We start from the raw sequence: 26,543 nt of genomic DNA on the forward strand, positions 1-26,543 counted from the left end.
TGCTGACTTGAGGGTCCTCGAGCGGGAGGCACGTTAGAGACCGTGATGCAGCAGCCGGCTCCCTTTCAGAGGCGAACAGAACAGAGAGATATACTCGACCCGCCTCTCTCTACCACCCAGACAACCTGGCGGCGTAGGCCTCCAACAGGGCTGGGAATTGCATTTACACTCACACCTGCATGCACTTCGACTCTGCCCCGTCCAAAGTCAAAGTCGCCCCAGAACTTGTCCTGTGCCACCCCGGAGGAAGCTATGCTGGGAAGACTGAGGGGCCCGCGGAAGAAGGTCCGGCGGGCTTTAGCACCCCGGCACTCAGGAACTACCATTCCCGAGATGCCTTGTGACGGACGCCAACTTTTCTCGCCGCCAGCTCGCGGGAGGGGCAGTCTCTTGCGTCATCGGCGCGCGAGACCGCAGTCGCGGAGTGATGACGTAAGGCCCGGGCCGGTCTGTCAGTCAGAGCGCTGCTAGGTAAGCGCCTGGGAGCCCGCGGGGCCGGCGCAGGCATGGCGGCGGTGTTTGACCTGGACCTGGAGACGGAGGAAGGCAGCGAGGGCGAGGGCGAGCCAGAGTTCAGCCCCGCGGTGAGTGGTCCGCCCGGGCGCAGCTCGATCCCGGCTCGATCCCATCATCCAGGCGGTGGGATCAATCGTGCGCCCCCCCGCCCCGCCCCCCGCCCCCAGAGTGGGCTCCTCTCCTGCAGACCCCGGTCTGTCTAAGATCCCGGCCACTATTAGGCTCTGACCCTACCTTCACCCCCACCTGTCTTGCAGGCCCCCAGCCCTTCCCCTGCGTCTCCCTTTCCTGCCCTCGCCTCTCCTCCGCAGTCCTGGCCCATCGCCTGCCAGCTCCCATTCGTCACCTTTCCCACGCCTGGGCCAAGCAGTCCAGCTTGGGGGGAGGGAGCCTGGCACCTCCCTTGGCTCTTACCCCTCGGTTTCTCACAGGACGTGTGTCCCCTTGCCGAGTTGAGGGCGGCTGGCCTGGAGTGAGTGAGGGTTGTGTTGGGGGAGGAGGGAATGGGCTGGGGAAGGGGACCTGAGGAGCATTGGAGCTTGCGCCCGTTAACTTCTTGTGTCCACAGGCCTGTGGGACACTATGAAGAGGTGGAGCTGACTGAGAGCAGTGTGAACCCAGGCCCTGAGCGCATCGGGCCCCACTGCTTCGAGCTGCTGCGCGTGCTGGGCAAGGGGAACTATGGCAAGGTACCGGCCCTCCTCCTTCCTCACTGGCCTCATAGCCTTAGTCTTGCTGCACCAAAGGGTCTCAAAACAAATTAGACTTATAGAGACTTCTGTGGCGGTCCGGTGCTTCCAATGCAGGGGGCGGGGATTCGATCCCTGGTCGGGGAACTAAGATCGCACATGCCCCGCAGCCAAAAAGTTAAAAGAAAAAAAAGTTTGACTTGTACATCCTCTTAGAATCGGACTTGAAATCTTCACCGCCCCACTCCTGGGTGGGCCTCTTGGTCCCAGTACCAGAGCTTCAGGGTAGGGCTTTTTGAAGATAGAATATGGAGAGGGAGGTTGATCCTGTCTCCCCTGCCCTGCAGGTGTTCCAGGTGCGAAAGGTGCAGGGCACCAATGTGGGCAGAATATATGCCATGAAAGTCCTGAGGAAGGTGAGTCATTCGTTCAGCCGACAGATCCTCACCCAGTGGCTGCCATTCCCAATGTACTACACCGGCCTTTGGGAGACAGCAGCGAACGTAGTGGAGGAGATGGCCACTATCTTGAGCACTTGCTTGTTTATCGTCAGTAGCGGTTACGTTGTTCCGCAGTCTATTCTCAACCATGGGCAGTATTGCCTCCCAGGCAACGTCTGGCAATGTTGGCAATGTCGACGTACATTTCTGAGTCACGACTAGAGAGGGGCTGCCGCAGGCATCCAGTGGGTCGAGCCCAGGGATTCTGCTAAAGGTCTTACAATGCAAAAGACAGCCCCCCACAGCAAAGAATTATCTGCCCCAAATGTCATGAATGCGGAAGTTGAGAAACACGGTGCTACTAGAATAAACCAGTCCCTGGAAAGGATGGTTGCTGATAGCTGCAGAATTATGGAGAAATACAATGGGGTGATAGAGAATGGCTGAAGGGTAATGGCTGGAGGGACTGAGGGAGTCCTGGGGGCCCACCTTCTAACTGATCCCTGCCTCTGCAGGCCAAAATTGTGCGCAATGCCAAGGACACAGCACACACGCGGGCTGAGCGGAACATTCTAGAGTCAGTGAAGCACCCCTTCATTGTGGAACTGGCCTATGCCTTCCAGACTGGTGGCAAACTGTACCTCATCCTGGAGTGCCTCAGTGGTATGAGTGCAGGCCCATCTGGGGTGTGGGCAAGGCCAGGGAACCAGCACAGGGAGCTCTGGGGGGAGCTGGGAGAGACGTGGTATGTAGAATGGCCGGGGGGGCCCCACCTCATCCATCCCTCTGTCCGTTCGTTCATTCATTCATTCATTCATTCATTCATTCAGCAAACGTCTGTCCAGTGCCTCTTGTATCCCTCACCAGTGTTGGGGGTGGATGGGAATGGTGGGAGTTTGTATAGATGTCCAGAGGGTTGTTTTGTCCATTTCCAGTAGCCCTTCATGTGCTGGTCCCCCCTTCTGTGTGCCCTGCATCCAGTCAGATCCCAATCCAGATGGTTCATTCTCTGCAGTGTCCTCTATCCTCTCTACTCTCTTGGGCGGAGGAGAGGCGTCACAGTTGTTTCTTAACTGGCCTCAAAGCCTCCAGCTCACCCTCTTCCTAGTGTCTCCTCCACCAACTTCCAGGGTCATCGTCTCAGAGCACGGGATTGCCCCCAACACTCCTACTCAGAATTCCATGGCTCCCTGCAACTGCCCGGATCAAGCCTGGCCTCCTTGGCCTGGTGTCCCCTGCTCGCCATGAAGTGATCCGGGCCTGCTTTTCCTACTGACCCCATCTGTCCCGATGAGCCCTGGGAGCTTCATTTCCTGCGCTCCATCTCTGCATCCCCTTTAAGTCTCACCGCTGCCAGGGACTTTCTCTGTCCCCTCACGCTGGGGTTAACTGTGTCCTCCTGTCTCCTCTGTGAAGGTTTTGGTAGGCTCTCAGGGCCGTTGCCTCAGTCTGGCACATTGGAGCAGCTGTGTGTGTGTCTGTCTCCCCAGTAGACTGAGCGTCCTGCGGGCAGTGGCTGGGGCTCCTCATCTCTGTCCCCAGCTTCACCCAGCACAGGGCCAGGCACCGAGTAGGCGTCGGTAGACGTTTGCTGAATTGAATTGAGTCCCCACGGCAGCTCTGGGAGGCAGGTAGGGCGGGAATTACGAGCCCCACTCTCCCCGAGAAGAAACCAAGGCTCGGCGAGCAGAGGAGCTTGGTCCCAGCACACAGCTGCTGACATGTTTGTGTCACAGGCGGCGAGCTCTTCACACATCTGGAGCGAGAGGGCATCTTCCTGGAAGACACGGCCTGGTGGGTGTTACCTCCAGCCTCTCTCCTGAGGGGGTGCAGGGACCCCTCCCCACCAGGGCCTGGCTCCCCCCCCCCCCCCCCCCCCCCCCGTTGCCTTCACCCTGTCCTGTCTCTGCAGTTTCTACCTGTCAGAGATCACACTGGCCCTGGGCCATCTCCACTCCCAAGGCATCATCTACCGGGATCTCAAACCTGAGAACATCATGCTCAACAGCCAGGGTGCGCATGTGTGGGGAGGGCTGAGCCCCGCGGGGTGGCCTGGGGTCCTGACCGACCCGCCCTAACATTCTTCCCCAGGTCACATCAAACTGACGGACTTCGGCCTCTGCAAGGAGTCGATTCACGAGGGTGCCGTCACCCACACTTTCTGCGGCACCATCGAGTACATGTAAGCGGCAGCCGGCTGGGCCCAGGGGTCGGGAGGACAGCCAGGCAGGGCTCGGCCTGACTGATGGTTCCACCTGGCCCCCAGGGCCCCTGAGATTCTGGTGCGCAGTGGCCACAACCGGGCGGTGGACTGGTGGAGCTTGGGGGCCCTGATGTACGACATGCTCACTGGATCGGCAAGTCCAGCCTCCTCGGGAGGGTGGGCATGGGGGCGGGAGGAGGGCCCCCTCCCGGGGCAGGGGCGGGCCCGGTGGGAGGCCCGCAAGGCTCCTCTCACCCTCTGCCTTCTCCAGCCACCCTTCACTGCAGAGAACCGGAAGAAAACCATGGATAAGATCATCAGAGGGAAGCTGGAGCTGCCCGCCTACCTCACCCCAGATGCCCGGGACCTCGTCAAAAAGGTGGGCTCCCTCCTGGCCTTGGTCCGGCCCCCGTCTCTTCTCCCAGGCCCTGCATAGGCTCCTGAGTCTCCCTGGGCCAGGGTTGCTGGAGCTCCCCACTCCCCTTCCCCCACCTGTACGATGTCCCTTTGGGACGAGGAGCATTGGCTGTGAGGTGTGAGACGTCAGCTCGGGCGCGGACCAGCTGCCGACCTTGGCCAGGTCCCTAGTCTGAGTCCTACTCAGCGAGGCCTGCACCACGCACTAGCCGCTCTCCTCAAAAAGTCGGTCACTGGGGATCAAAGTGGGAGGCTAGGCACCCCATCCAGATTGTGAGTTGGATCCCCACGAATGTGCCCTGGGGTGGTGCCAGCAGAGGCTTTGTGGAGAAGGGGCCATGGGACCAAACCTTGGAAATCCTGAGGGTGTCAGTAGGTGGAGACCACACTCCAGGGCCCCCAGCGCAAGCCACGACCCCTTTCTCACCTTTCCCCACCCCCTGGGGCCACTCGGAAACAATCGGTACCTCCGCCCGAGACCCTCACCCCCTGCCCTTGTCCTGCAGTTTCTGAAGCGGAATCCCAGCCAACGTATCGGGGGTGGCCCCGGGGACGCCGCTGATGTGCAGGTGGGTCTGGGACCATTACGAGGGGGCAGGGCTGAGCCCCCAAGGGTGTCTGGGTGCAGGGGGCAGGGCCCTAGAGCAGAGGGGGTTTCTGAGGGAGCCACGGAGCGTGAAATGTTGACACGTTTGGGGGCACTCTGCCCACAGAGGCACCCCTTCTTCCGGCACGTTAATTGGGATGACCTCCTGGCCCGCCGAGTGGACCCCCCTTTCCGGCCGTCCCTGGTGAGTGGAGGTCCCACTGGCCTGGGGGCGGGTGGAGGCCCCTGTCCTGGACACCCCTGACTCTCCCCCTGGGGTGCCCACAGCAGTCGGAGGAGGACGTGAGCCAGTTTGACTCCCACTTCACGAGGCAGACGCCAGTGGACAGTCCAGACGACACGGCCCTCAGTGAGAGTGCCAACCAGGCCTTCCTGGTGAGGTCTGGGGGCCTGAGGGTTACAGGGACACGGGCAGGGGTGTGGCCAAGGAGCGGTGGACCCTGAGCTTTGCCTGGCCCCGCCTCTGCCCCCTAGGGCTTCACGTACGTGGCGCCCTCCGTCCTGGACAGCATCAAGGAGGGCTTCTCCCTCCAGCCCAAGCTGCGCTCCCCCAGGCGCCTCAACGGCAGCCCCTGGACCCCCATCAGGTACCGCGGGGCGGAGGCCGTTCTAGCTTTGGCTCTGCCGTCAACCCCAGGGCTGCCTTGGCCGTCTCTGAACCAGCCTCAGCCTCTGTTTCTCCGTCTACCATGGGGACTTCTATGGCAGGGGCCGCCTGGGTGGGCACTTGACTGCATCCTGGCCCCGTGCCAGTAAATGCTGACTCTGCCTCGGTTTCCCCTGCAGCCCCCTGAAGTTCTCACCCTTTGAGGGATTCCGGCCCAGCCCCGGCCCACCGGAGCCCCTGGAGCCCCCTCTACCCCATCTCTTGCTGCTGCCGCCGCCACTACCGCCGCCCTCGAGCACTGCCCCCCTCCCCATCCGCCCCCCTTCAGGGACCAAGAAGTCCAAGAAAGGCCGTGGGCGCCCCGGGCGCTAAGAGGGTGGGTAGAGATGAGGGCAGTGGGACCCCGGGCCAGTTCCAGAGACCTGGGGCTGTGCCAAGGGGTACAGGAGCGAGTGTGCGTGAGTGTGTCTCTGCTGGGGGTGGCCGTGCCCCTGAATCATGAACACGAAGGACTGCAGACTACGGCTGCCAGTCGAGGGGGGCTGCCCCCCTGGCCTCCCGCAGTTGAGCTGTGCCCTTGGATTATTAAAGTGTTCAATCATGGCACTGACCTGGTTTCTCCTTTGGACTTCTGGGGCAGGGGCGGGTGGGGTCGTGCCGGGAGGAGTCCCTGCTAAGGGATGGGAGGGGCCGTGACAGGACCACAGAACAGCGGCGGGCCGGAGGGGTTTTATTTCAGATGGCTGCCCAGTGCCCCCTGGGGACGGATGGCCTTCCTGGAGGGGCCAGGGATACACAGACTTGGGGACTAGAACTCGTGGCGGGGAGTGACTGTCTGAGGCTCTCCAAGCGGGGGTGTGGGTCACATGCGCCCAGGGCAGGCTGTGTCCAGCCGTGGCAGCTCGGGAAGCAGAGGCACAGTGACCAGGTTGTGGCGCCAGGGCTGGCTCCTACAGTGCGGTGACATGGAGGCCCCGGCTCCCAGCTGCCCTAGTGCTGTCGTCCCAGGCCGCGCTGCCAGCAAAGGCGTGCAGCTCACTCAGCAGGGCCTCGGCGCTGCCCCCGGAGCCCACCGGCCCCTGGGAGCCGAGGCCCAGGCCCCCTTCGGTGTCATCGTCATAGGCTTCCTCGGCCGGCTCCGGGGCCTGCTGTGGGCTGGGCCCCTCTCCACGCTGCCCCTCTTCCTGGGATTCACGCTCCTCTTGGCCACCACCCAGGTCGCAGTCATCTTCCACGTCCCGCTCATCCTCCTGCCGCTCCGGGTCCTCTTCTGGTGACCCCAGCTCAGCCCGGAGCCAGCGGCCCGGCGGGCTGGCCCAGAGCAGGCGGCGAGTGCGGCCCCACAGCGCGGCGCCCAGGCGGGCTGGGTGGTAGTAGCCCCCCGAGTCTCGGCTCAGGCGGCACCAGGCCAGCGCCAGGCCAGTGGCCAGCAGCAGAAGCAGCAGCAGCAGCAGGACCACGGTGACCGAGGAGCTGGAGCCCGGGCTGTCCTCGGCACCGCGGCCCGAGCCCAGGGCCCCTGGCAGGGCCAGCAGCGTCCAGAGCCCTAGGACGCAGTGCAGGTCCTGGGGGGGGAGACAGGAAGGCGCTCATTGCCTGCGGTTGGTGGCCTCTTGGGTAAGATGGGGACAGTCAAGCAGAAAAGCCCTTGTCAGTAAGGCCTCTCCTGGCTCTGTGATGTCCGCCAGCGATGCGTCCTCCTGCCTCTCGCCTCCCTCTCTCCCACTGCACCACGTAAGCCAGCTCCTGCCTGGGGCCTGTGCACCGGCTGTCCCCTCTGTCTGGAATGCTCCATCCCCCCGAGAGCCACATGGCTCCCTGCTCACCCTGGCTCAAGGCACCTCAGTGCAGCCTAAGCTGGCCTGGATTAGTACCCTGACTTTCATCCCCACAGCCCAGCCCTGCTTTACCCTCCTACCCCCTCCCCAACACAGGAGATAACTGCCCGTTTAGTATGCTTATTCTTTTCTCTTCCCCCCAGGAAGATGGGGTTCTTTTTGGCTTAAGCACCTAAACAATTCCTAGCGCAGAGTAGGCGCTCGAGAAATATCTGTAGGGACTTCCCTGGTGGCGCAGTGGTTAAGAATCCGCCTGCCAATGCAGGGGACACGGGTTCGAGCCCTGGTCCGGGAAGATCCCACATGCCGCGGAGCAACTAAGCCTGTGCGCCACAACTACTGAGACTGCGTGCCACAACTACGCGCCTAGAGCCCGTGCTCCACAACAACAGAAGCCACCGCAATGAGAAGCCCGCGCACCGCAATGAGAAGCCCGCGCACCGCAGCGAAGAGTAGCAGCCAAAAATAAATAAATTAATTAAAAAAAGAAAAAAAGAAATATCTGTAAAGACTCTGCCCCCAGGAGGAGGGGACGGAAGGGAAGGAAGGCACCTGCAAGGCTGGTGTTGGAGCTGGCTCTTCCTGAGGCCCAGGATGGGGGGACCGAGCCCGAGGCAACTGTGTAGCCTCCATTTGGCCAGGTCCCAGGATGGGGGTCACTGAGACCCCTCTTCCTCCCTCCCAGCCACGGGGACTGCCCCATGGGGACTGCCCTAGCTGCAGCATTTCCGTTCAACTCTCCGTCCCTGGGGCCTCGGGCCTCGCAGGGCCAGGGGCTGGGGCAGGTGGGTGCAGCTGCCAGAGGAAGCCTGCGGTCGGAACAAGGCAAGTGGGGGGGTGCGTGGGGGGAGGGGTGCCGAGATGCGAGCAAGCCTTCTCCCACCCCACACTGTCTGCCCAGGCTCCAGGGATGCGAGTAGAGGCCGTGCCGAGCCCCAGCTCCCGAGCAGAGCAGGTGAGAGTCCACCTGAGGGTCTTGAAGGGGGGTCGGGCATGGAGTGGGGCACTGGGGGGCCACCCCCTGAATCTGAGGGAGGCCCAGGTCTGATGTGAGGTGAGAGGAAGGCCCAGCTTCTGCCCTGGGCTCATCCCGGGTGTCTCGCCTCTGTCCCCTGCCTGGCTGCTCCTGCCCCCGGGCCCGCGGGGGGTCCTTCCTTAGCTCCTGGGGCCTAGACTTTCCAGCCCTGACCTCCTGTGGCCCCCACCCCAAGGACCCAGCAGGCTCCAGGCTCACCATCGGTCTGCTGGCCTCTCAGCGCCGGGCGCCCACCTCCAGCCCTGGCCGTGTGGAGCGAGAAATGAGCTTGCGCTCTCCACGCACCTGGGGTTAACTCGGCGCTTCCGCTTCCTGCCCACAACATCCCGCTCAGCCCTCCCTGCGATAGGACCCTCGTCGCCCCCCCACCCCACCCCTGACCCCGGGGCCTCTCAGAACCACCCTGATCCACACCAGATCCTCACCGGCCTCTCCCCGGGCCAGGCTGGGACTATGGGGGCCAGTGCAGGGGATGTTCACGGTCCCCCAGACCTTTCTCACATTTATGATCCATGGGGGCGCCCTATGTCCCCCCCCCAGAGGTCCAGACTTCCTTTCCCAGTCCCACCCTTGCAGCAGAAGGGCAAACCTGGCTTTTAGAAAGAGAATTTTATTTGGAATGAAAATATAGAGCTCATCCCTCCTGCTTCCTCAGGGGAGGGAGCAGGGGGGCTGGGTGGGGGTGGGGGAGACGGTGCCTCAGAGTAGAAGCTCTCCTGGGTACAAAAACCCTCCCCAGTAACAATGCCCAAAGCCAGGCGGTGGCTCCAGCCTAGGCCCACAGGATGGCTCAGGGTGTGGACTGGTCCCTGAACCTGCCCCAGAAACCCTCAGCAGGGGCAGGGGCAGCCAGCCGGAGTCAGTGTGACCCGCCAGCAGAGGCTGAGTGAGAAAGGGGTGGGCGGAGGAGGTGAATGGGGAGTGTCATCCACTGGGCCCAGTTCTAGGCGTCTCCATTTTCCACGCGGCCGAGCTGCTCCTCCAGGCGGCAGATGCGATCCCCCTGCTCCTTGACCAGCGCTCTCAGTGCTCGCAGCTCCTGCATCACCTCCTCCAGCTTCCCAGCCTCCTGCAGGGACATGAGCGGGGGCACAGGTTTCGGAGCTGCAGCCCTCCCCAAATCTACTATCAGGCAGAGGGGGCCTGAGGCCCAGAGAGGGGCAGTGAGTGGTTCAGGCAGGCACAGCAGACCTGGGCAACACCCGGGCTTCCCAACACCACCCTGAGCTGAGGGGCACCTACCCCGGCTCCGGCCAGGCTGCCGCCAGGGGCGGCAATACTGGTGAAGGCAGCAGGCGTGGAGGCCCCCGGGCGGGGGGAGCCAGGGGCCGCGGCGGGCCGGCTGTCTGATAACACGTTGCGCCGGTTGACCTTCAGGTCCCGCTGTTTGCTGGGCACGTAGGCTTCCCGCAGGGAGATGAGGATGGGGTTGGCATCCCGCCCGCTCACCCACTCCTCTGCCTCCAGGGCCGCCTCAGGCCCAGCTGTGTCGGGGTACAGATCATCCTGGAAGAGGTCCGACTGGGCCGGGGGGAGGTCTGGGTCAGCTGGGGCCCACCTGCAGGGTCCTCTCGTCTAGACCCTGAGTGGCCACCTCCTCAACACTCTCCTGGCCTCCAGGCTTGCACCCTGTCAACCCATCTTCCCATGGCCTGACCCCTAGTGACATTTCTAAAGCTCAAATCTGTTCTTTCACTTCCCTCTGGACACCACCGACAGCTCCCTCTGAAGATTCCCCCCACCTTCCCAAGCAGGGGCCACCTACGTGGCTCTGTGGGACTCTGGGAGCCACGTCTGTGCCCTGTGGACAGTGAGTTCCTGGGGCTGGCCCTGTTGAACTCGCCCTCAGCTCTGCTCCCTGGACGTGCCTGGCACGCTACCCTGTGCCCTCAGTAAACGCTGGCTGGAGAGAAATGAAGCACGTTCAAGGCTCTCAGCTGGGGCTCTGAGGCCGAGCCACATGTGGCCGAATCCCCACCTCACAGGAGCCTCCACTGCAGCCAGACTCCCCGCTCCTTTCCATTCCCACCTCTGTGCTTTCGCCTGGCTTACTACACACCCCTCATTGGAGGCCCTGCCCCAGCCTTGCTGTTGGTCCTGCCTTGCCTCCTACAGGGAGACCTCCAAGGCTGCCCAGTATCTGTCTCCTGTGGCTCATGCAGAGTGAGGCCTCAGTTCACCCTGTGCCTCATCCCTGCCTGGCCCTCGCTGGGCACGCTGGCATCTATCCAGCCCGCTGACTACACCCACACTCGGCCATGTCCCATTCACAAGCCTCACCTTGGTCACCCCTGTGTGGTCTGTCTGCTAGAAAGGGAGTGGGTGGGCAGGGAACCAGGTGGCCTCACCTTTCGTGGCACAGTCATGACAATGGGCTCACACTTGCGCTCATGCAGTTTGTAGAACCTGGGAAAGGGCGGGGAGGGAGGACCCATGGGTGGAACCTGCCCCCTACCAGCTCTCCCAGCTCCCTCTGCCCTCCCCTTCCAGTCCTTACCCTGGCCCCTCCCACAGGCTGACCCCTGACCCCGGGGCCCCTCTGGGCCGGTTCCTGCTCCCGAGGAGCCCCCTACATCCACCTTCTTACCGGGCAATCTCGCACTTGCTGACCTCCAAGCCCCTCTTGGGCATGGTGCCCATGCCCCTCTGGGGCTCTTTGCTGGTGAACGTGTTCAGGAAGTGGATGTAGGGGGGCTCGTCTGTGATCTCAAAGTACCGGATGCTGGAGTCACCCTGCAGGGCAGGAGGGGCCAGGGGTCAGCACCTGGGCCTGCCTATCTCTTCCCTGTCCCCAGCAGCCCTGCCCAGCTCTACCTTGCCGCAGACGTAGACCACGTTGGTGTCAGGGTCGTAGAAGGGCAACAGAGCCCCGTTGCTAGAGTCCAACTCCTGCAGGGCCATGGGCTCCCCGAAGTTTTCCTGGCACATGGGTTGAGGGGCAGTCAGGCCAGGCCAGAACCTGCCCTCTCCCCTCACTGTCCTAACCCCTCACTGGGACTGGCCCCAGCTAGCCTCACAAGCTGGCTGGCACTGCCCCTACCACTGCCACCCTTTGCCCACACGGTGTAGCCCCGCCAGGCCCTCCTGGCTCCCCTCCCTCCATTCCCACAGTCCCATTTTCCCCGCCTACTCCAGGCCTTCAGACTACCGCCAGGCCACCAAGCAAGTACTGAGAAAGCCCCCACCACGCAGGAGCCAGGGGTGCCGGGCAGCGCTAGCTGCTGTCTCAGAGGGGCCCCCAGAGGTCGCCAGACAGAAGGTTAAGCCTGTGGGACAGAGCACGTCACAGGAGAGGCTGGAAGCCTTCCTGGAGAAGGGGACCTCTGCACTGGGCCTCGAAGGACAGCCGAGTGTTAACAGACAAGCAAAGGAGGGAAGGGCCTTTCAGGGGCAAGAACACTGTGGGCAGACACGGAGGCAGGTGGAGGCGGTGGGGGAAGCCAGAGAGCAGGGGGCAGGGAGAGGAGAGGCTGGCAGGGCTCCAGGTCCTGGGTGCCTCAGGTGCCAGGCTGAGAACCTGGGAACGACAGGCCTCTCCAGGTGACCCCGCCCTCCTCGCCCAGGGTGGAGCCTGTCTTGAGGCCACCCGCTTGGGCCAGCCGGGCCACTCACTGGGTCCCAGAGCGCCAGCTGCCGCTCGCTCATGCGGCTGAAGCCCGTGGTGAACACCTTGCCGTCTGCCAGGAAGATGGCCCGCATGGGCCGGGCCCCCTCGTGAGCCTTCTCCCGCTCCTGCCGGGGAGATGGAGCGGTCAGTGTGGAGCCCCAAGAGAGCCCCTCGGCCAGTCTGCGGCCATCCTCACCCTCCAGGGCCACGTACCGTCACCAGAGTCCCCCGGCGGGGGTCAATGATGCGCACGCTCTTGTCCTTGCACGTGGTGCAGAAGAGACTGCCGTTGCGGTTCCAGCTGACGTTGTAGATGAGGTCGGGGTGCAGGCTGTCCAGGCGGTACAGCTCCTCCGCCGTGCCCACGTTCCAGATGAGCACCACGTTGTCGCAGCCTGCCGAGTGGGGGGCCATCAGTTCGGACCACCCCCCTGGGACCCGACCCGGCACTCGACCTCTGTGGGCCTCAACCTTCCTGGGTGTCAGACGGGCCTGGGAGAGGGTGTGGGATGCTGCGGAGCTGTGCGCATCGAGGGGCAGGGCAGGGCAGGGGCAGCGGTGCAGACCTGCACTAAGCAGCACGTTGCGGGCCGTCGGGTGCCAGGTGATGATGCCCACTCGCTTGGTGTGCCCCTCTAGCACCACCACCGGCTCTGTCAGAGGGGAGACCAGCCCGTTCTCCGGGATCTGCCACACCTGGGGAGGGGTGGGGAGGGCAGATGAGGCCCCTGCTTGGCCCTGCTGCCAGGAGCCTTGAGCCACATCTGCGACCCCCGCCCCATCACAGCCCCATGCCTCACCATGACCGTGCAGTCCTCCGAGCCGCTGGCGATGACTTCGTCATTGTGGGGACACCAGTCAATGTCCAGGACAGGTCCTGTGTGTCCGCACACTGTCGGGTAGGCCTTGTCAATGCGGCCGGTCTGCAGGCATGAGGGGGGCAGTCAAGGGGGACCCAAGATGCCCAGGCTCCATCCCTCCCAGAACCTCAGCCCTCCCCTCTGTGGACAGGGAATGATGTGGTTGGCCTGGCCCACAGGTGGCCCAGATGTGACTCTCACCCTGCCTCCTCCTGACACCTCTTCCTCACAGGTGTCACCAGGTGAGCAGGATATGTTTGTTGCCTCTGACCCTGACTCTGTGGCAATAAAAAACAGGCTTTCCCTATCTGTGCTAACACCTCCCAGACGGTAAATGTGGATTACGACACCTGCCGGGCAGTGTGGGGATGGGCAAATTATGGGTTGTGAAGGGAGCAGAGAGACCTGGCAGATGCGACCAAGCTGGCTCCAGTCTCCTCCCAGCCCCAATGGGGCCCACCTTGCTTAGGGGGAGCACCAGGAAGGCGCCTCCACCGCTGGCCTCCACAATCACTGCCAGGAACTTGGGGTTGACGGCACAGAAGGTGCTGTCCCAGGTGACACGGGACACTCGAATGTCCTCATAGCACTGGTCATTCTTGACAGGCTGCCCGAACACATGTCGGAATTTGCTCTGCCGAACCACTTTGCGGAACATGACTGCAGGGTGGAGAAGCGTAGGTCAGCCTCTGCCCATCCCAACAACCCCCAAGCCTCCCAGGGCTGCACGAAGGGAGTGGGGAGGATGCAACAGGGCGCCTGTGCCTGATAACCTGCCTGGTTCTCGGTTTCCCAAGTTACAGGATAGGGTCACAGGGCTGACCTGGCCGCCTCTCCCCAAGGGGGGATCTGAAGGCAGAAATGCATTGACCTCCTGCAGAACCACTGCTGAGTCCTGAGGGGCTCTGCTGGACGCTACCCAGGGCGTCTCCCCGGCCTCTGGTATGCGTGTGGAGGAGGGGGGAGGTGCCCGAGCCAGTGCAAGCTTAGCTCCTTGGTGGGTCCTAGTCAGTTCCCAGCATGCTCCTTCCTGCCCAGGATTTGGAAGCAGGGTGATGGGGAGGACAGACAGAGGAGGCCAGAATGATCTCCGTTGTGGGTCCGCGCTAGGCCACAGTTCTGGGTCCCACGGAATGTGCAGTGCCTGCAGGAATGTGCAGGGAGCCCCAAGCCGGTCCAGGGGGCCGGGCAGGACTGGGCGGGGGTCGGGACGCCGCTCCCAGCCACAGAGCATCCCAGAGCGCCCTCAGAGCGGGGGTCCAAGGTGAAGCAGGAGCCCAACTTCAAGGATCCCGGTCTGGCAGGGGAGACGCTGAGCGGCCAGGGGGAGTTGGGACTGAGGGTGGGGCGCCGCGGAGGGGAAGGGCTCTTCGGACTCGCGACCCCCACCCCAGCCCCCTGCGGCTCTGCCCCCGAAGTCCCGCCCAACCCCCCGCCTGCGCCCCCAGCCCCGGCCCGTCGCGCTCACCAGGGACGCCTGGAGGCTGCTGCACTGTCCTCGGGTGGCTCCGTATCCCAGTCTCTGGGAAGCAGGAAGCGGGAATCAGGAAGTGACAGAGGAGAGAGGGGCGGGGGGCGGGGGGCGGGGCGGGGGCTCAAGGGGGCGGGGCCGAGGTCACGCGCGGAGGGGCGGGGCGGGAGGCTGTGAGCTGTTGCCTGGCAGGCCGGAGCCAGCAGTGCGGGGCCGGCGCCTCACGGGGCTCAGGGGCGGGGCCTGGGCGGGGCCTGAGAGAGCTCCGCCCCGCTGCCCTCCAGGTCCCTCTGGGGCAAAGGGTCAGGGTCAGCGGCAGGGGCCGGGATGGGAATGGGGCCGTAGTGCGGCAGCCTGGCGGCAGACCTGGACCCCTTCCCCATCTTGCTCCCCCTGTCCGCGTCCTCAGGAGTCGCCAGGATTGGGTGGAGCCCGCCCTCCCAATCCCCCACCTCAATGCGTACTTCCCGGTCGAGTCCACCTCAACTCGAAATATAGTATCTAGTCGGACAGGCGATATATTCACGTGCCTCAAGTTACAAAGGTACGTGCTCTTGGTACAATGTAAATAAAACAGTGGTGTTTTAGGGGGCGAGTGGAAGGCCCAGCCCTCTCATTCTCCCCGGTGGACACCTTTGGGTCCTGCCTGGCCTCCTTATTAAAAAGAGAAATAGGGCCATGACCTCCAGACCCCTCAAACCTTCCTTGCTTTCCTCAACCATCTCCCACCGAGGCCTGGAGGTCTGTCCACAGATGTCTCCGTCCTCCTGGCCAGCTCCTGAGACAGGCTGGCCTACTGGATCTACCCCATCCCCATCCCACCCTGGCAGGCTTAGGTGTCCCTGTAGGTCCCACAGGCAGAATCTGCCCCCTCCAATCTGGCATTCTGTTTGACTCCAAAGTCCTTGCTTTTCCCACTGCTCCATAACCCCTAGGACAGGCCAATCCTTCCAGCCCAGGACCAGAATGTGGGTGGTTTGGAAAAGGAAATGCAGCCACAAAGCTTCCCTCTCTGTTGTGTCCCCCAGGCAACAGCCAGGGGTCTGTCTAAAGCCCACACCAGATCCCCTACCCTGAACCCTCTCCCTTTGCCCTTCATCACATCAATGACCCACCGTCATTGCCCCCTCCCCCACCTGTTACCTTCCTCCATCCTCCTCTCTGCATGTGGCCCAGTGACACTGACCCTCCTTATCCCTGAAATACACCACCTCCCTTCCCACCCCAGGGCTTTGGCGCATCCTGTTCCCTCCATCTGGAAGCGCTTCCCCCAGATCTTGAAAAGGCTCCATCACTCACTTCCTCCAGGTCTCTGCTCAAATGTCACCTCCTCTGGGGGCCCTCCCTGACCATCCCCCTTACCCATCACTCTGTGGCCCTTACTTGTTCCCCCTGTACGTTCTTAATCACTACCTTATGTTATATTGTATAATTATTTTGTGTATTTGCTTTATTTTTTATTTTTGGCCGCACTGCACAGATTGTGGGATCTTAGTTCCCCAACCAGGGATCGAACCTGTGCCCTCAGGAGTGACAGCTCAGAGTCCTAACCACTGGACCACCAGGGAATTCCCTAATTATTTGTGTATTTGCTTTTTGTCTGCCTTGTCCCGCTAGGATGTCCGCAAATTGAGGATTGCACTTTGCCTTGTTTCCCACCGTATCCCCAGTTCCTAGAACAAGACCTAGCATACAGTATGTGTTCAATTAATGTATACCGAATGAATAAATGAACAGCAGCCCTGAATGTGGAATTGAAAAGTGTTCATATTCACAGCTCTCAATGTCTGGTGCCTATGAAGGAGAGGGAAGTGTGTCTCTCACCTGTGGAAGGGATGAATCTTCCAGAGGGTAACAGGAACCCAGCCCCATGGAGTGTGTTAGGGGTGAGGGGAGGAGCTGTGGAATGTTGGGGGTAAGCCCTCCCTTCATCCTCTCTGGCCTTGGGTGTGCATGTTTCCTCCGATACAAAACCCTCCTCTGTGGGCCGGGAGGAGAACTCCTCTTTATCTCACAAAACCCTTCATGGCACTGCTCTTTCTCCTGGATGGCAAGTACCCATTATGAGTGGGGTTCCCTTCTGGGACCTTGGAGGTGGGGCTGGCCCACTCTCCAAGAGGTAGGGTTAGTAGCATCTTTTTTTTCTTTTGGCCGCACACTGTGTGGCATGTGGGATCTTAGTCCCCCAACCAGGGATGGAACCCACACCCCCTGCAGTGGAAGCACAGAGTCTTAACCACTGGACCGCCAGGGAGGTCCCCCAAGAGGTGGGGTTAGGAGTATGGACCAGAGTTGAAGGCAGGTGGCTGGCACTGAGGATTTAGTCCCTGATCTGCCTGCCATGTGAAAAAGCTTCGGGATCCCTACCTGGGAGAAGGAAGAGGGACACTCTGCAAGGGGGACATCAGTCCAGACCCTGCCCTAAGGAAGTGTGCAGTCCAATGGGGTGGGGAGTGTGAAAGCATTTGGAAAGTGGAGGAGGAGGCTGTGTGGTGGGGCGGGGTGGGGGGGCAATGCCTGGTGGGCAGGATGCTGCCACGTGGGCTCTGGGGGGTCAGTGCTGTCCCAGGCCTGAGTGAGACCTGGGGGTGTCCACTGGCATAATTGAATGAGTGGCTAACAATTATTAAGCACTGTGTGCCAGGCAAGGATCTGAGCACTTCACAGAGATTAACACTCTTAGAAAATGGAACCATGATTACGATCCCCATTTTACAGATGAGGAAACTGAGTCTCAAAGAGGCCAAGAGCCTTGCTGAAGATCACACAGCTGGTGAGCTGTGGAGAACCAGGATTCAAACAACCTCTGAGGGGCACTAGAGGTCATGTGCTAACCCCACCCAAAATGGAAGGCTGGCTGAAAAAGCACCTAACAAGTGCTCAATAAATATTTGCTGGATGAATGAATTCAACGAATTTGTGCCTGTCCAGAAATCTCTCCCACCAGCCTCGGTGCCCACAATTGCAGGAAATGCTATGATTATGCTGCTGGTATCAGCAACACCACCACCCAGTATGCTTCCATCCCCGGGTTTGGTTAATGATCACAACAGCCACACTTGCAAAGGGAATGTTATCACCCCATTTTACAGAGGAGAAAACTGAGGCAAAGAGCGACCTGGGAACCAGAATCCAAATCTGACTGCACCACTTCAGTCTGCCTATACAGCAAGCACCCCTGGGAAGGGTAGCACGTAAAATGTCATTGTCATTTACACCTACTGGTAAGGACATCTCTCAGCTTCTAAGGGTCACAACGCTGAGCTAATGGGAAAGGGTGGGGGGGGCAGGGGGTGAAAGGGGAAAGGGTTCATGATTTTGGAACCCTGGGGATTGGGTAGGGTGAGTGCCAGTAGAGAGTGATGTGTGTGAAAAGGAAGTGGCGTGGGGGGTCTGAAAATAGACCCTCAGCACTTCCTAGTTTTTCTAGCAGTGTCTGCAGCTTAAGAGGGAGGAGGTTGGCTCTGCCCTAGAGACACCGTGTGACCTCCAAGGAGCCTGTGCTATCTCTGGAGCCACTGGTCCCCAGAGTTCTCTGCTTGGACATCTTCCCATCTCTGCATCTGGGCTGAGTGTATAGAAGGGGCTCAGGCTGAGGCAGGACAAGGGCACTCTGTACCTCCTCCATGGTGGGGGATGGGCAGGTGAGCACTCGAACCCTTAAACGTAGCAGACCTTGAAGTCCCCTGGAGCTGCCCGAGGCACGGAGGCGGGCACATGCTCTCTCAGGCCACCTGGGTGTCTGCAGCCCAGAGCTGGTCATGGGCACCATGGTCTGCCCCGAAGTTCACAGGATCCCAGATGCTCAGGCCAGGTGGCACCTCCTCCAATCCATCCCCAGCCCCTGCAGGGACATCCCTGGATGTCCGTGAAGGAAGAGGCCCTGTTCACTGAGCCCCTACTGTGTGCCAGTTCCTGCCAGGCACCTCACACACTTTCTCATTTAATCCTCACAATGCCAGATGAAACAGGAGCTCAGAGGGTGAATCAGCTTGTCCAGAGTCACCCAGCGCCGGATTTGAATCCAGGCTTGCTAGCTCTCGCCTCTGCGCCCACCACCTTGCTGAGGGAAGTCCTGCCCCAGCCCCACTGCCTGTTGGGTGCAGGGGGCTGGCAGAGAGGGCTTGGCCGTGCCAGGCCAGCTTATGGGCTCCTGAGACCCTGGGCTCCTGATGAATGGCTCCCTTCTCTGCAGGGACTTCCTCTTCGGCTCCTCGTATCCAGGTTAGAGGTTGGGACAGGAACGGGGGCAGGGAGGGAAGGATCGGGGAGGTCAGATCAAGCCCGGAGAAGTCACCCTGCCAGTCTTTCTCCTGCAGGGCCGAGGCTAAGGGGAGACTGTCCGTGGGGTCTGGGGGGCATCGGAGGGCAGAGCCCGGCAGGGCACCATCAGCTGTGGTAGCTCAGGGGACCGTTGGACCACCGTGTGTGGGCCAAGCACGGAGGAGCTTGCTGGGATCCGGCAGAGACATGACGCTCACAACAGACTGTCCGGGACTTTTGGCTGCTTCGTGTTCACGTCGCCCAAGTCCGTCTGCCAGGCCAAGGGGCTCGCTGGGGTTTTCCATGAGGACTTCCTCTACGGCAGCCGTCGTCCTCTGACCGGCTGGTTCCTCTGTCTCCCCAGCTCTTCTGCTGCCCTGGCGGCCCTGGCTTTCCCAGACTCTCACGTGGGGCCTGCACCCGGGGCCTCCTCCTGGGGGGCGCTGCTGGGGCTTTCTCCCTCAGAGGCAGCAGGTTCGGCCGGGTTCACAGGGGCCTCTGGGGTGGAATCCGTGGAGGGGGCAGAGGAGGCTTCGTCACAGGGGCTGGGGGCTGAGCTGGCCGGGGCTCCAGGGGGCTGGGCCTCAGGGCTTGCCTGTGGCTGGGCCCCAGCATCCAGCTGGGGCTGGGCCTCGTGGTTCTCCTGGGGCTGGGCCCTGGGGTTCAGCTGAGGCTGGACCAGAGAGTCTGACTGTGGCTGGGCCGCGGACTCCAACAGTGGCTGGGCTGTGGGGTTCACCTGTGGCTGGGCCTCAGCCACTGGCCCTGGTAGAGTCTGATCCCCAGAGGCCGCTTGGGTCTGTGGCTCAGCCGGAGTGAAGCTGCCCGGCCGCTCCTCACAGAGAGCTGCGGCAAAGGAGGAGAGCACGGTGCGCAGCAGGGCCCGGAGGTCAGCACTGGCCAGGAGGCAGAGGAAGGGACTGAGGCAGCTGTCGAGCAGGATCAGGTAGTCAGAGTAGACCAGGGCCTCCCAGAGCAGGTAGCCGGGGTAGATGTCCCACAGGAAGGCCAGGTACAGCAGCTGCGCCAGCTGGTAGGGCAGCCTCAGGACCACATAGGCTGACAAAATGGTCTTGGCCACGCGGGCAAAGCCTCGGCAGGCTGTGGAGCCGGGCTGGCGGCGGCAAGTTCTGCAGGCGGCAGCCTGGGTGAGCACGTGGCAGACGAGCAGCAGGAGGAAAGGCAGGAAGCCCCCCAGGATCTCGAGCATCCGCAGTGGCAGCTCCTCGCTGTCCCAGAAATCCAGGCAGATGACCAGGTCGTACCACCAGACGGCAGCCTCGGGGAAGACCAGCCAGGGCACACTGAAGAGGGTGGCCAGCACCCAGACCCCGGCACAGACCCAGAGGGGCAGGCGGGCTGGGCGGTGCCCAGGGTACCAGCGAGGGCACAGCGCAAGCAGGCAGCGGTCCAGGCTGAGGGCTGTCAGCAGGAAGAGGCCGGAGGAGTAGGACACACCCCACAGGAAGTAGTAGAAGCGGCAGGCGGCCGTCCCCAGTGGCCAGTGCCCTCCATGCTGGATCTCCAGGATCTGGAAGGCTGCTGCCGCCAGGAACAAAAAGTCAGAGAGGGCCAGGCTGAGCAGAAGCAGGGCGAGCCGCGTGCCTGCTCCCTGCCGGGCCTGCGAGCCGGCCAGCCATGCCATGAGCCCATTGGCTGGCAGCCCCAGGAGCAGCAGGGCCACCAGGAAGACCGTGTCCCAGCCACCCTGGGGGTAGTCCTCATCGTCGAGCTCTGTGCGGGGCCCGTGGCCAGCGGCACCCAGGTTGACTTCCATAGCAGTGTCCATCTGAGGTCCCCAGTGTCCCACTAGGCGTGGAGTGGGTGCCTGGTGAATCAATGAAGGCACGAGTGACTGAAAAGAAGAGAGAGGATGCTGTGCATCTCCCTGCAAGTCGCTGTCTCTCTCTGGGCCATCATCATCACCTTTGGGGTAGTTGACCTTTGCCAGGGACTTTAAACAGATGACCTCACCTAGTCCTCATACAATCCATTCTACATGTAAGGAGAGGAAGGTTCAGAGGATCAGTGGCTTGCCCAAGGGCAGAGGTAGGAATGTGGGCACCAGGACTCTAACCATTCTGCTACACGGAATTCTCACTGCGTCCAAGCAGACCAAACCGGAGGCTTTCAAATATATTTCAATTAAAATATTATAGCAGAACTCCTATGTGAACTAAAACTGTGTGCTCAGGATAACGGAGGGAGAGCACTCTTAGGGCTCCAGGGAACACAGTCTAAAAACCACTTGGGAATTCTCTCGCAGTCCAGTGGTTAGGACTCCGCACTTTCACTGCCATGGGCCCCGCTTTCATCCCTGGTTGGGGAATTAAGATCCCTCCAGCCACGTGGCATGGCCCAAAAAACAAACCAAACCAAACAAACAAACCCACTTGGTCAGAGCATCACAGGCTCCTTTTAGTCGGTATCCTGGGTTCAAAGATTCGGACTTCCCTGGCGGTCCAGGGGTTAAGAATCCACTGCAGGGGGCACGGGTTCCATCCCTGGTCAGGGAACTAAGATCCCGCATGCCTTGTGGTGTGGCCAGAAAAAAGAAAAAAGATTCCAAGAAGGAAGGGCTCAGGTCCCCTGGGCCCATAGGAATCCAAGGGTGGACAGGGAGTCTGGGGCAGAGAGTGGCCCCCATTTGTCCCCTGGGGTGACTAAATAGAAAAGGGGGCAGGGGACTCAGCCGTGTGATGAGGGTGAGGGTGGCTGGGTCCCAAGAGGCTCGCCGCCCTCACCCCACCTTCCCTAGATGGGGGAGGGTAGTTCCCTCTGAGGGTGGAGAAACTAGATGTCCAGGAAAGACTGGATCCTGCCACGTGGCCCATGGCTCCTGCCACTTGACCTTTTAGCCTGCTTGTCTCCCCACCTCCAGGGCCCTTACTCAGGCAGACCCCACTCTGCAAGCTCCAGCCCCTACTGGATCAGAGCCCTGGGCTCCCCTTGGGCCCGGTTGGTGAGGCCTGGCTTACCTGTAAGGTGCAGGCTGCTGGCTGGAAGGAGCAGGGCGTGCCTGCCTGCCTAGAGGTCCGGCCGTCCGCACGGCCCCACACCGGGGCCTGATGCATGGCTCCCGGCGGCACTAAGGCGGCCGGTGTGAAACCCAAGCTGGGAGGACATCAATCATTCATGGGGCTGCTCGCCGGGAAACCCTAACCCCGGCCCAGTAAGGCCAAGTGACCAGCCAGGCCCCCCTATTCCTGACAGGGCCAGATGGCTGAAACCCCTCGCCCTGGGCCCCTCCAGTTCAGGGCAGGCTCTGGGTTCCCACAGGGTCCACCTCCCCCGAGGTCACCCTCAATCATCTGTGATTCAAGGCCTCTCTGGTCTGGCCTCTCTTCCTGAATTTCACATACCCTCTGCTCCGGCCAGGATGTCGCCCACGTGGGGGCTGCGGTGGGCAACTCATCCTCTCCTTTCCCACCTCCCAGCCTTTGCCCACACTCTTCCTCCTGCTTGAGATGCGTCTCCGTGTCCTCTTAGCTAAATCCTGCCTGTCTCATACAACTGGGCCGTCTTTGACGCTTCAGCGATATTGCCTCCGTTTTATAGATGAGGCAACTGAGGCTTAGAGAAGTGAGTTTGCTGGGTCTCCCAGCTCATAAGCCGCAGAGCTGGCATCCAAAGCTCACTGCAGCCAACATGTCCTGGCACGCCGTGCTGCTGAGGATGGTCCCCCTGACCCAGCTGGCTCTGCCTTGGCCACCCCCAGGCAGAGGGCTGGGATTAGCGCCTGGGCTGCCTGCCTCACTTACCCTAATCCCCCTCAGGGACCGATCCCTGGCCATCAGCTCTCAGGCTGGGGGTGCATAAGCAGCTTTATGGGTCCGGAGAGGCAGGGGTGCTCCGCATGGCCACAGAGCAGGTGAGGGGGCAGCATGGCCCAGACCCACCCCCCGGACCCCAGAAGCCCCCTGTGGGGGTCATGGCTTCCAGTAGTGGTGCTGAGGGGCTCCCCTTGACCAGGAGGAAAAGCAGCAAGAGGACGAAGGGGCTCCGAGGGTCCCGGAAGGGCACTGGCAGCTCTGGGGAGCAGACCCTCACGCAGGGCCCCAAGGCCCTGGGGGGCAGCAAGGACCCCTCCAGGACTGGAGACGGGCAGGAGGGGCCAGCCTCTCGTCGCCAATCCCACCGGCATCGTCCTGCCCCCCGGCACGATCCTGCTCAGAGGACATACGGGCCCCTGCTCAACCGCATCTTTGGGAAGGTCAGGTGGGGCTGGGGCAGGGCTGGGGGGCCTGGGGGTGAGGTTGGGGACTCATGGGCTCAGGCTCAGCCCACCCTGCCCCTTATACTCAGGCCTCCTCCAGTTTCTGCTCCAGACTCAGGAGCCTGGGCTGAGGGGGTAGAGTTTCTGCAGTTTGGGGGTGGCCTGGGCAGTGGGCGGAGCTAGACCCCAAACCCAGGGATCTGAGGCAGCGTGGGGCCCCAGGAGCAGGAAAGGGGTCATCTCTTCTCCTGGGGCCCGCGGGACTTCAGCTGCCTTCTCCTGCCCTTGTGGGATGGGCCCTGCCAGGCCAGCGTGGGCTGGGGCTGGAGGAGGAAGGGCGGCCAGAGCCCTGACCGGCCCCAGGGACATGCTGGACTGTGCCCCTGCAGGACCGCGAGCTGGGCCCCGAGGAGCTGGATGGTGAGTGGCCCATGCTGGCGAAGGTGGGTGGGAGGCGCCCCAGAGCCTGGCTGCCTGCGCCTGACTTCCCTCCCCTGCAGAGCTTCAGGCTGCCTTCGAGGAGTTTGACACGGACCGCGATGGTTACATCGGCTACCGGGACCTGGGCGAGTGCATGCGGACACTGGGCTACATGCCCACGGAGATGGAGCTCATCGAGGTCTCGCAGCATGTCAAGATGCGAAGTCAGTGCTTGACCACACCTGCCTGGGGGTGGGGCGGGGCAGGTCGGCGAGCCACCTGGCTTTGCAGCCCGGGTCCTCTCCCGGCCTCGTGGTTCAGGGGAACGAGAGGTGGTGGGAGGCGGCTGTGGGGTGAGGCCCTGGTGACGGTGGCGTGAGGGGGTGACAGTTTCCAGGACAGTTTGACATTGGCCCCCGGGGGCACAGGGGTCGAGGGTGACAAGGAAGGCACCGGGTGACCCAAGAGAGCCCCTTGAGGCTCAGGTCGAGGACCCCCGTCTCTGACTGAGGTAAAGTGGTCCGTGCTGGTACCAGCCCCCAGGGCTGTCTCTGTCTCTCTCTCTCTGACCCTCCCGAGGCTCCTGAAGAGAGCCTCCTGAGGTTCTGTGAGGCCGAGCGTGACAGAACCCTGGCCATGCCTTGCGATTAAATGTCTGATGGGCTGCCCTTGTGTGATTATCATTAGCCAATTTGTCAAATACCAGATTCCTTTCATCCCAGGACTCCTGCATTTGCTTTTTCTTTACAGTTTCCAAAATGGGATGTGATGTACAATTGACGTGAATATTTTCGTGTCATGCTTCTTTCTTCTCCCCAAAGCTGTTAGTTGACCGTTGGTGCTTTTTATGATTGACGGCACCTTAGAATCCAGGGACAACCTGGGGATGCTTCTTAGGGGTCTTTGCTGCCGCCCGTGGGGCTCCGGCGCTTTACAGCCATGAACCCCAGCCCCCTCAGCACCCTGTCCCCGGATGAGGAGGGAGGCTCAGTAAGTCACCCAAAGCCACACCATCAGTGGCAGAGCCAGGGGGCTTTGAACCTGGGGCCTGTCTGGTTCCACAGCCTGGTCTCTTTCCCCCACACCCGGGGCTTCACTGAGAACACCTGAGCACTTTGCCCTCATCGGAGCCCCGGGCTGTAGCCTCCTACCCCCCCCGCCCGCCCCCGCCCAGGGACGTGGACACCGGTGTCCTTCCTGGATGCAGAGCCGGGGAGGGGCTGGCCCTTGTGACACCCCTCCTCGGGCCCCAGCCCTCACCACTGTGACCCTCCGCCTGGGTCCGCAGTGGGTGGCCGCGTGGACTTCGAGGAGTTTGTGGAGATGATGGGCCCGAAGCTGAGGGAGGAGACGGCGCACATGCTGGGGGTGCGGGAGCTGCGCATCGCCTTCCGCGAGGTGTGGAGCGTCCAGATGGGCGGTGGGTGGTGGCTGGGTAGCATCCTTACTGGCTTCCCCCCCAGGAGGCCAGGGGAGACTGGGAGCCTCAGCCTCTGGAGGCCCCGGGCCCTGCAGCTGGTGGGACTAGGGCTGGGGAGGGGTCGGAGAGGGTTTGGCTCACTCCCAGCTGGGGGTCCACCCAGGGAGCCCTCCTGGGGCAGGGAGCTCACGGCCTCAGCCTGGTAGAAGAAGGAGTGTGTGGACGGACGAAGGTGTGGGTGTCCAGGCACAGGATGTGGCAAGGTGGAGGCGGGTGCAGGCAGAGGCAGCTTTGGGTAGGAAGGGCTGAGCCCTGCTGGAATCCCAGTTTGACAGGGACAGGGATGGGCGAATCACGGTGGCAGAGCTGCGACAGGCAGCACCGGCTCTGCTTGGGGAGCCACTGGTGGGTCCTGAGCTGGACGAGATGCTTCGAGAAGTGGACCTCAATGGGGACGGCACCGTAGACTTTGATGGTGAGTCTCCTACCTAGACAAACGCCCATCCCTCCGGCTCCCAGGCTGAGCTCAGTGTCTCCTCGCATGGCTGACCTGGACTGGCCCAAGCCCTGCCCCTTCTCCCCCGCAGAGTTTGTGATGATGCTTTCTACCCACTGAGGCTCCAGGAGGGAGACTGTTGCCCCTCTGGCCTCAGACGCCAGCAGGGTTCATGCTGCACACCCTCCCTACAAGGCCCCAGGATGAAAGAAACCCAGCAGCCCCAGGCTTCTTTTGCTCCTGCTACCCTCTGGCTGGAGAGCTGGCTTGTGATGTCACCTGCCCACCCTCATCCTCACCTCCCTTCCACCCGAGCTGCCTGGAGGAAACGTGCCCTCAACCACCCATCATTCCCCGGTGTGAGCAAGGTTTGAATCTCTCCAGACACTTGGGAGGTAGGGAGCTCCCTGGCACTGGCAGCATTCAAAGACGGGGCAGTGTAGGGCTTGGTTCTGGTAACGTGGTGAATTGAGAAGGTGGCTGGACACCTCCCACTCTTTATATGTGGAAATGTTTTGGGTTTTGTTTTTATTTAAAGCTGAACGTGAAAGAGAGGGATGACCCCAGGTACCACAGACAAAGAGAGAACCCAAAGCTGGGTGGTGGGAAGGAGCAGATGCCATGGGGGCTTCAGAGGTGGAGAGGTTTGGGAGCCTGGGCTCTGACACCCAGGCGGGACAAAAGACCTGTAAGAGGCTGGGGAGCAGGGCATGACGTCAGTACACTCCAGCGTCTCAGCGGGCTACCCTGTTCTTGAAAAGGCGACCCAAATATACCTCCACCCACCAGCCTGAGAAAGTGACGAGGTACAGATGTTCAGGACCTTGAGTGGAAAAAGTTACCCCAGTGAACCTGCAACTCAGGTCTGCCCGTCAAGCAGGAGTGCGGTCTATCTCTGTGCTGTACAAAGCAGAAGAAATAGGAAAAAACTGCTGAGAAAGGCACTCTTTCAACCCAGGGCACATAGGACTTAAAAAAAACCCAAACAACCCTGTCACTTCTGAAGATGAACTCATGACAAAAAGTTACAAATCACATAAGGAAACAAATCACCATGAGGGAGACTAGGCAGATGCGGTAAACAGAAGAGTCAGCACCCAAAGTGTAAATCATAAAACAATGTAAAAGAGGCCATTAAGGAAACGCAAAAACAAACAGAAAAAACTGAGGTAAAAGAAAGGAGACCGTTATCAGTAACAGGATGGTACGAAAACAGAACAGAAAGATTTAAAAAAATAACCCAAAGGAACTTCTAAAAATAGGGGATATAGCCATTGGAATGAAAAAAAATCAAGGGGTAAAGTAAACAGCATATTGGACACAATTTAAGAAAAGATTAATGAACTGGAAGCTATATATGAGAAATCACCCATAATGTAGCATTGAGGAATGAAAGACAGAAAATATTAAAGAGTAGTTAAAAGTCATTAGGAATCT

The 26,543-nt window shown here is 61.2% G+C and overlaps 5 protein-coding genes across 10 annotated transcripts; 2 read left to right on the forward strand and 3 right to left on the reverse strand.

The window, feature by feature from the left end:
• The first annotated feature begins 445 nt into the window (after positions 1–445).
• On the forward strand, positions 446–6,105 carry RPS6KB2 (ribosomal protein S6 kinase B2). 3 transcript variants are annotated; one of them, XM_029207969.1, is made up of 15 exons: positions 446–584; positions 948–988; positions 1,085–1,205; positions 1,553–1,621; positions 2,161–2,308; positions 3,382–3,439; positions 3,558–3,658; positions 3,737–3,827; positions 3,912–4,002; positions 4,120–4,227; positions 4,772–4,834; positions 4,979–5,056; positions 5,140–5,247; positions 5,347–5,459; positions 5,659–6,104. In XM_029207969.1, the coding sequence occupies exons 1-15, from the start codon at positions 507–509 to the stop codon at positions 5,849–5,851; spliced, it is 1,461 nt and encodes a 486-aa protein (XP_029063802.1). In that variant the 5' UTR covers positions 446–506; the 3' UTR covers positions 5,852–6,104. The 3 variants fall into 3 exon arrangements, with proteins under 3 accessions (XP_029063802.1, XP_029063801.1, XP_029063803.1); XM_029207968.1 differs by having other exon boundaries at positions 451–584; positions 774–988; positions 5,659–6,105; XM_029207970.1 differs by lacking the exon at positions 948–988 and having other exon boundaries at positions 452–584; positions 5,659–6,103.
• An 87-nt stretch (positions 6,106–6,192) lies between these two features.
• PTPRCAP (protein tyrosine phosphatase receptor type C associated protein) lies at positions 6,193–8,639 on the reverse strand. Of its 2 annotated transcripts, none has more exons than XM_029207972.1 (2): positions 8,552–8,639; positions 6,193–7,044 (listed from the first exon to the last, which is right to left on the reverse strand). In XM_029207972.1, the coding sequence occupies exons 1-2, from the start codon at positions 8,552–8,554 to the stop codon at positions 6,430–6,432; spliced, it is 618 nt and encodes a 205-aa protein (XP_029063805.1). In that variant the 5' UTR covers positions 8,555–8,639; the 3' UTR covers positions 6,193–6,429. The 2 variants fall into 2 exon arrangements, with proteins under 2 accessions (XP_029063805.1, XP_029063806.1); XM_029207973.1 differs by lacking the exon at positions 8,552–8,639 and adding an exon at positions 7,870–8,539.
• Positions 8,640–8,947: 308 nt separating this feature from the next.
• Positions 8,948–18,192, reverse strand: CORO1B (coronin 1B). Of its 3 annotated transcripts, XM_029207967.1 has the most exons (12): positions 17,911–18,192; positions 14,289–14,342; positions 13,281–13,480; positions 12,761–12,883; positions 12,527–12,656; positions 12,174–12,355; positions 11,966–12,085; positions 11,168–11,272; positions 10,941–11,086; positions 10,702–10,759; positions 9,596–9,874; positions 8,948–9,422 (listed from the first exon to the last, which is right to left on the reverse strand). In XM_029207967.1, exons 1-12 carry the CDS (start codon positions 18,008–18,010, stop codon positions 9,297–9,299), a joined length of 1,623 nt encoding a protein of 540 aa, XP_029063800.1. In that variant the 5' UTR covers positions 18,011–18,192; the 3' UTR covers positions 8,948–9,296. The 3 variants fall into 3 exon arrangements, with proteins under 3 accessions (XP_029063800.1, XP_029063798.1, XP_029063799.1); XM_029207965.1 differs by having other exon boundaries at positions 12,174–12,656; XM_029207966.1 differs by lacking the exon at positions 17,911–18,192 and having other exon boundaries at positions 12,174–12,656; positions 13,281–13,669; positions 14,289–14,322.
• A 148-nt stretch (positions 18,193–18,340) lies between these two features.
• On the reverse strand, positions 18,341–21,491 carry GPR152 (G protein-coupled receptor 152). The gene has a single exon (XM_029207971.1). It carries the CDS (start codon positions 20,341–20,343, stop codon positions 18,958–18,960), a length of 1,386 nt encoding a protein of 461 aa, XP_029063804.1. The 5' UTR covers positions 20,344–21,491; the 3' UTR covers positions 18,341–18,957.
• Positions 21,492–22,301: 810 nt separating this feature from the next.
• On the forward strand, positions 22,302–25,581 carry CABP4 (calcium binding protein 4). Its single transcript, XM_029208483.1, has 6 exons — positions 22,302–22,767; positions 23,160–23,190; positions 23,271–23,414; positions 24,479–24,588; positions 24,938–25,085; positions 25,198–25,581. Exons 1-6 carry the CDS (start codon positions 22,411–22,413, stop codon positions 25,224–25,226), a joined length of 819 nt encoding a protein of 272 aa, XP_029064316.1. The 5' UTR covers positions 22,302–22,410; the 3' UTR covers positions 25,227–25,581.
• The last annotated feature ends 962 nt before the right edge of the window (positions 25,582–26,543 follow it).

Source organism: Monodon monoceros, unplaced genomic scaffold, assembly GCF_005190385.1.
Source record: "Monodon monoceros isolate NGI ecotype Baffin Bay Population unplaced genomic scaffold, NGI_Narwhal_1 Super_Scaffold_7, whole genome shotgun sequence".
In the NCBI taxonomy this organism is placed as follows: domain Eukaryota; kingdom Metazoa; phylum Chordata; class Mammalia; order Artiodactyla; family Monodontidae; genus Monodon; species Monodon monoceros.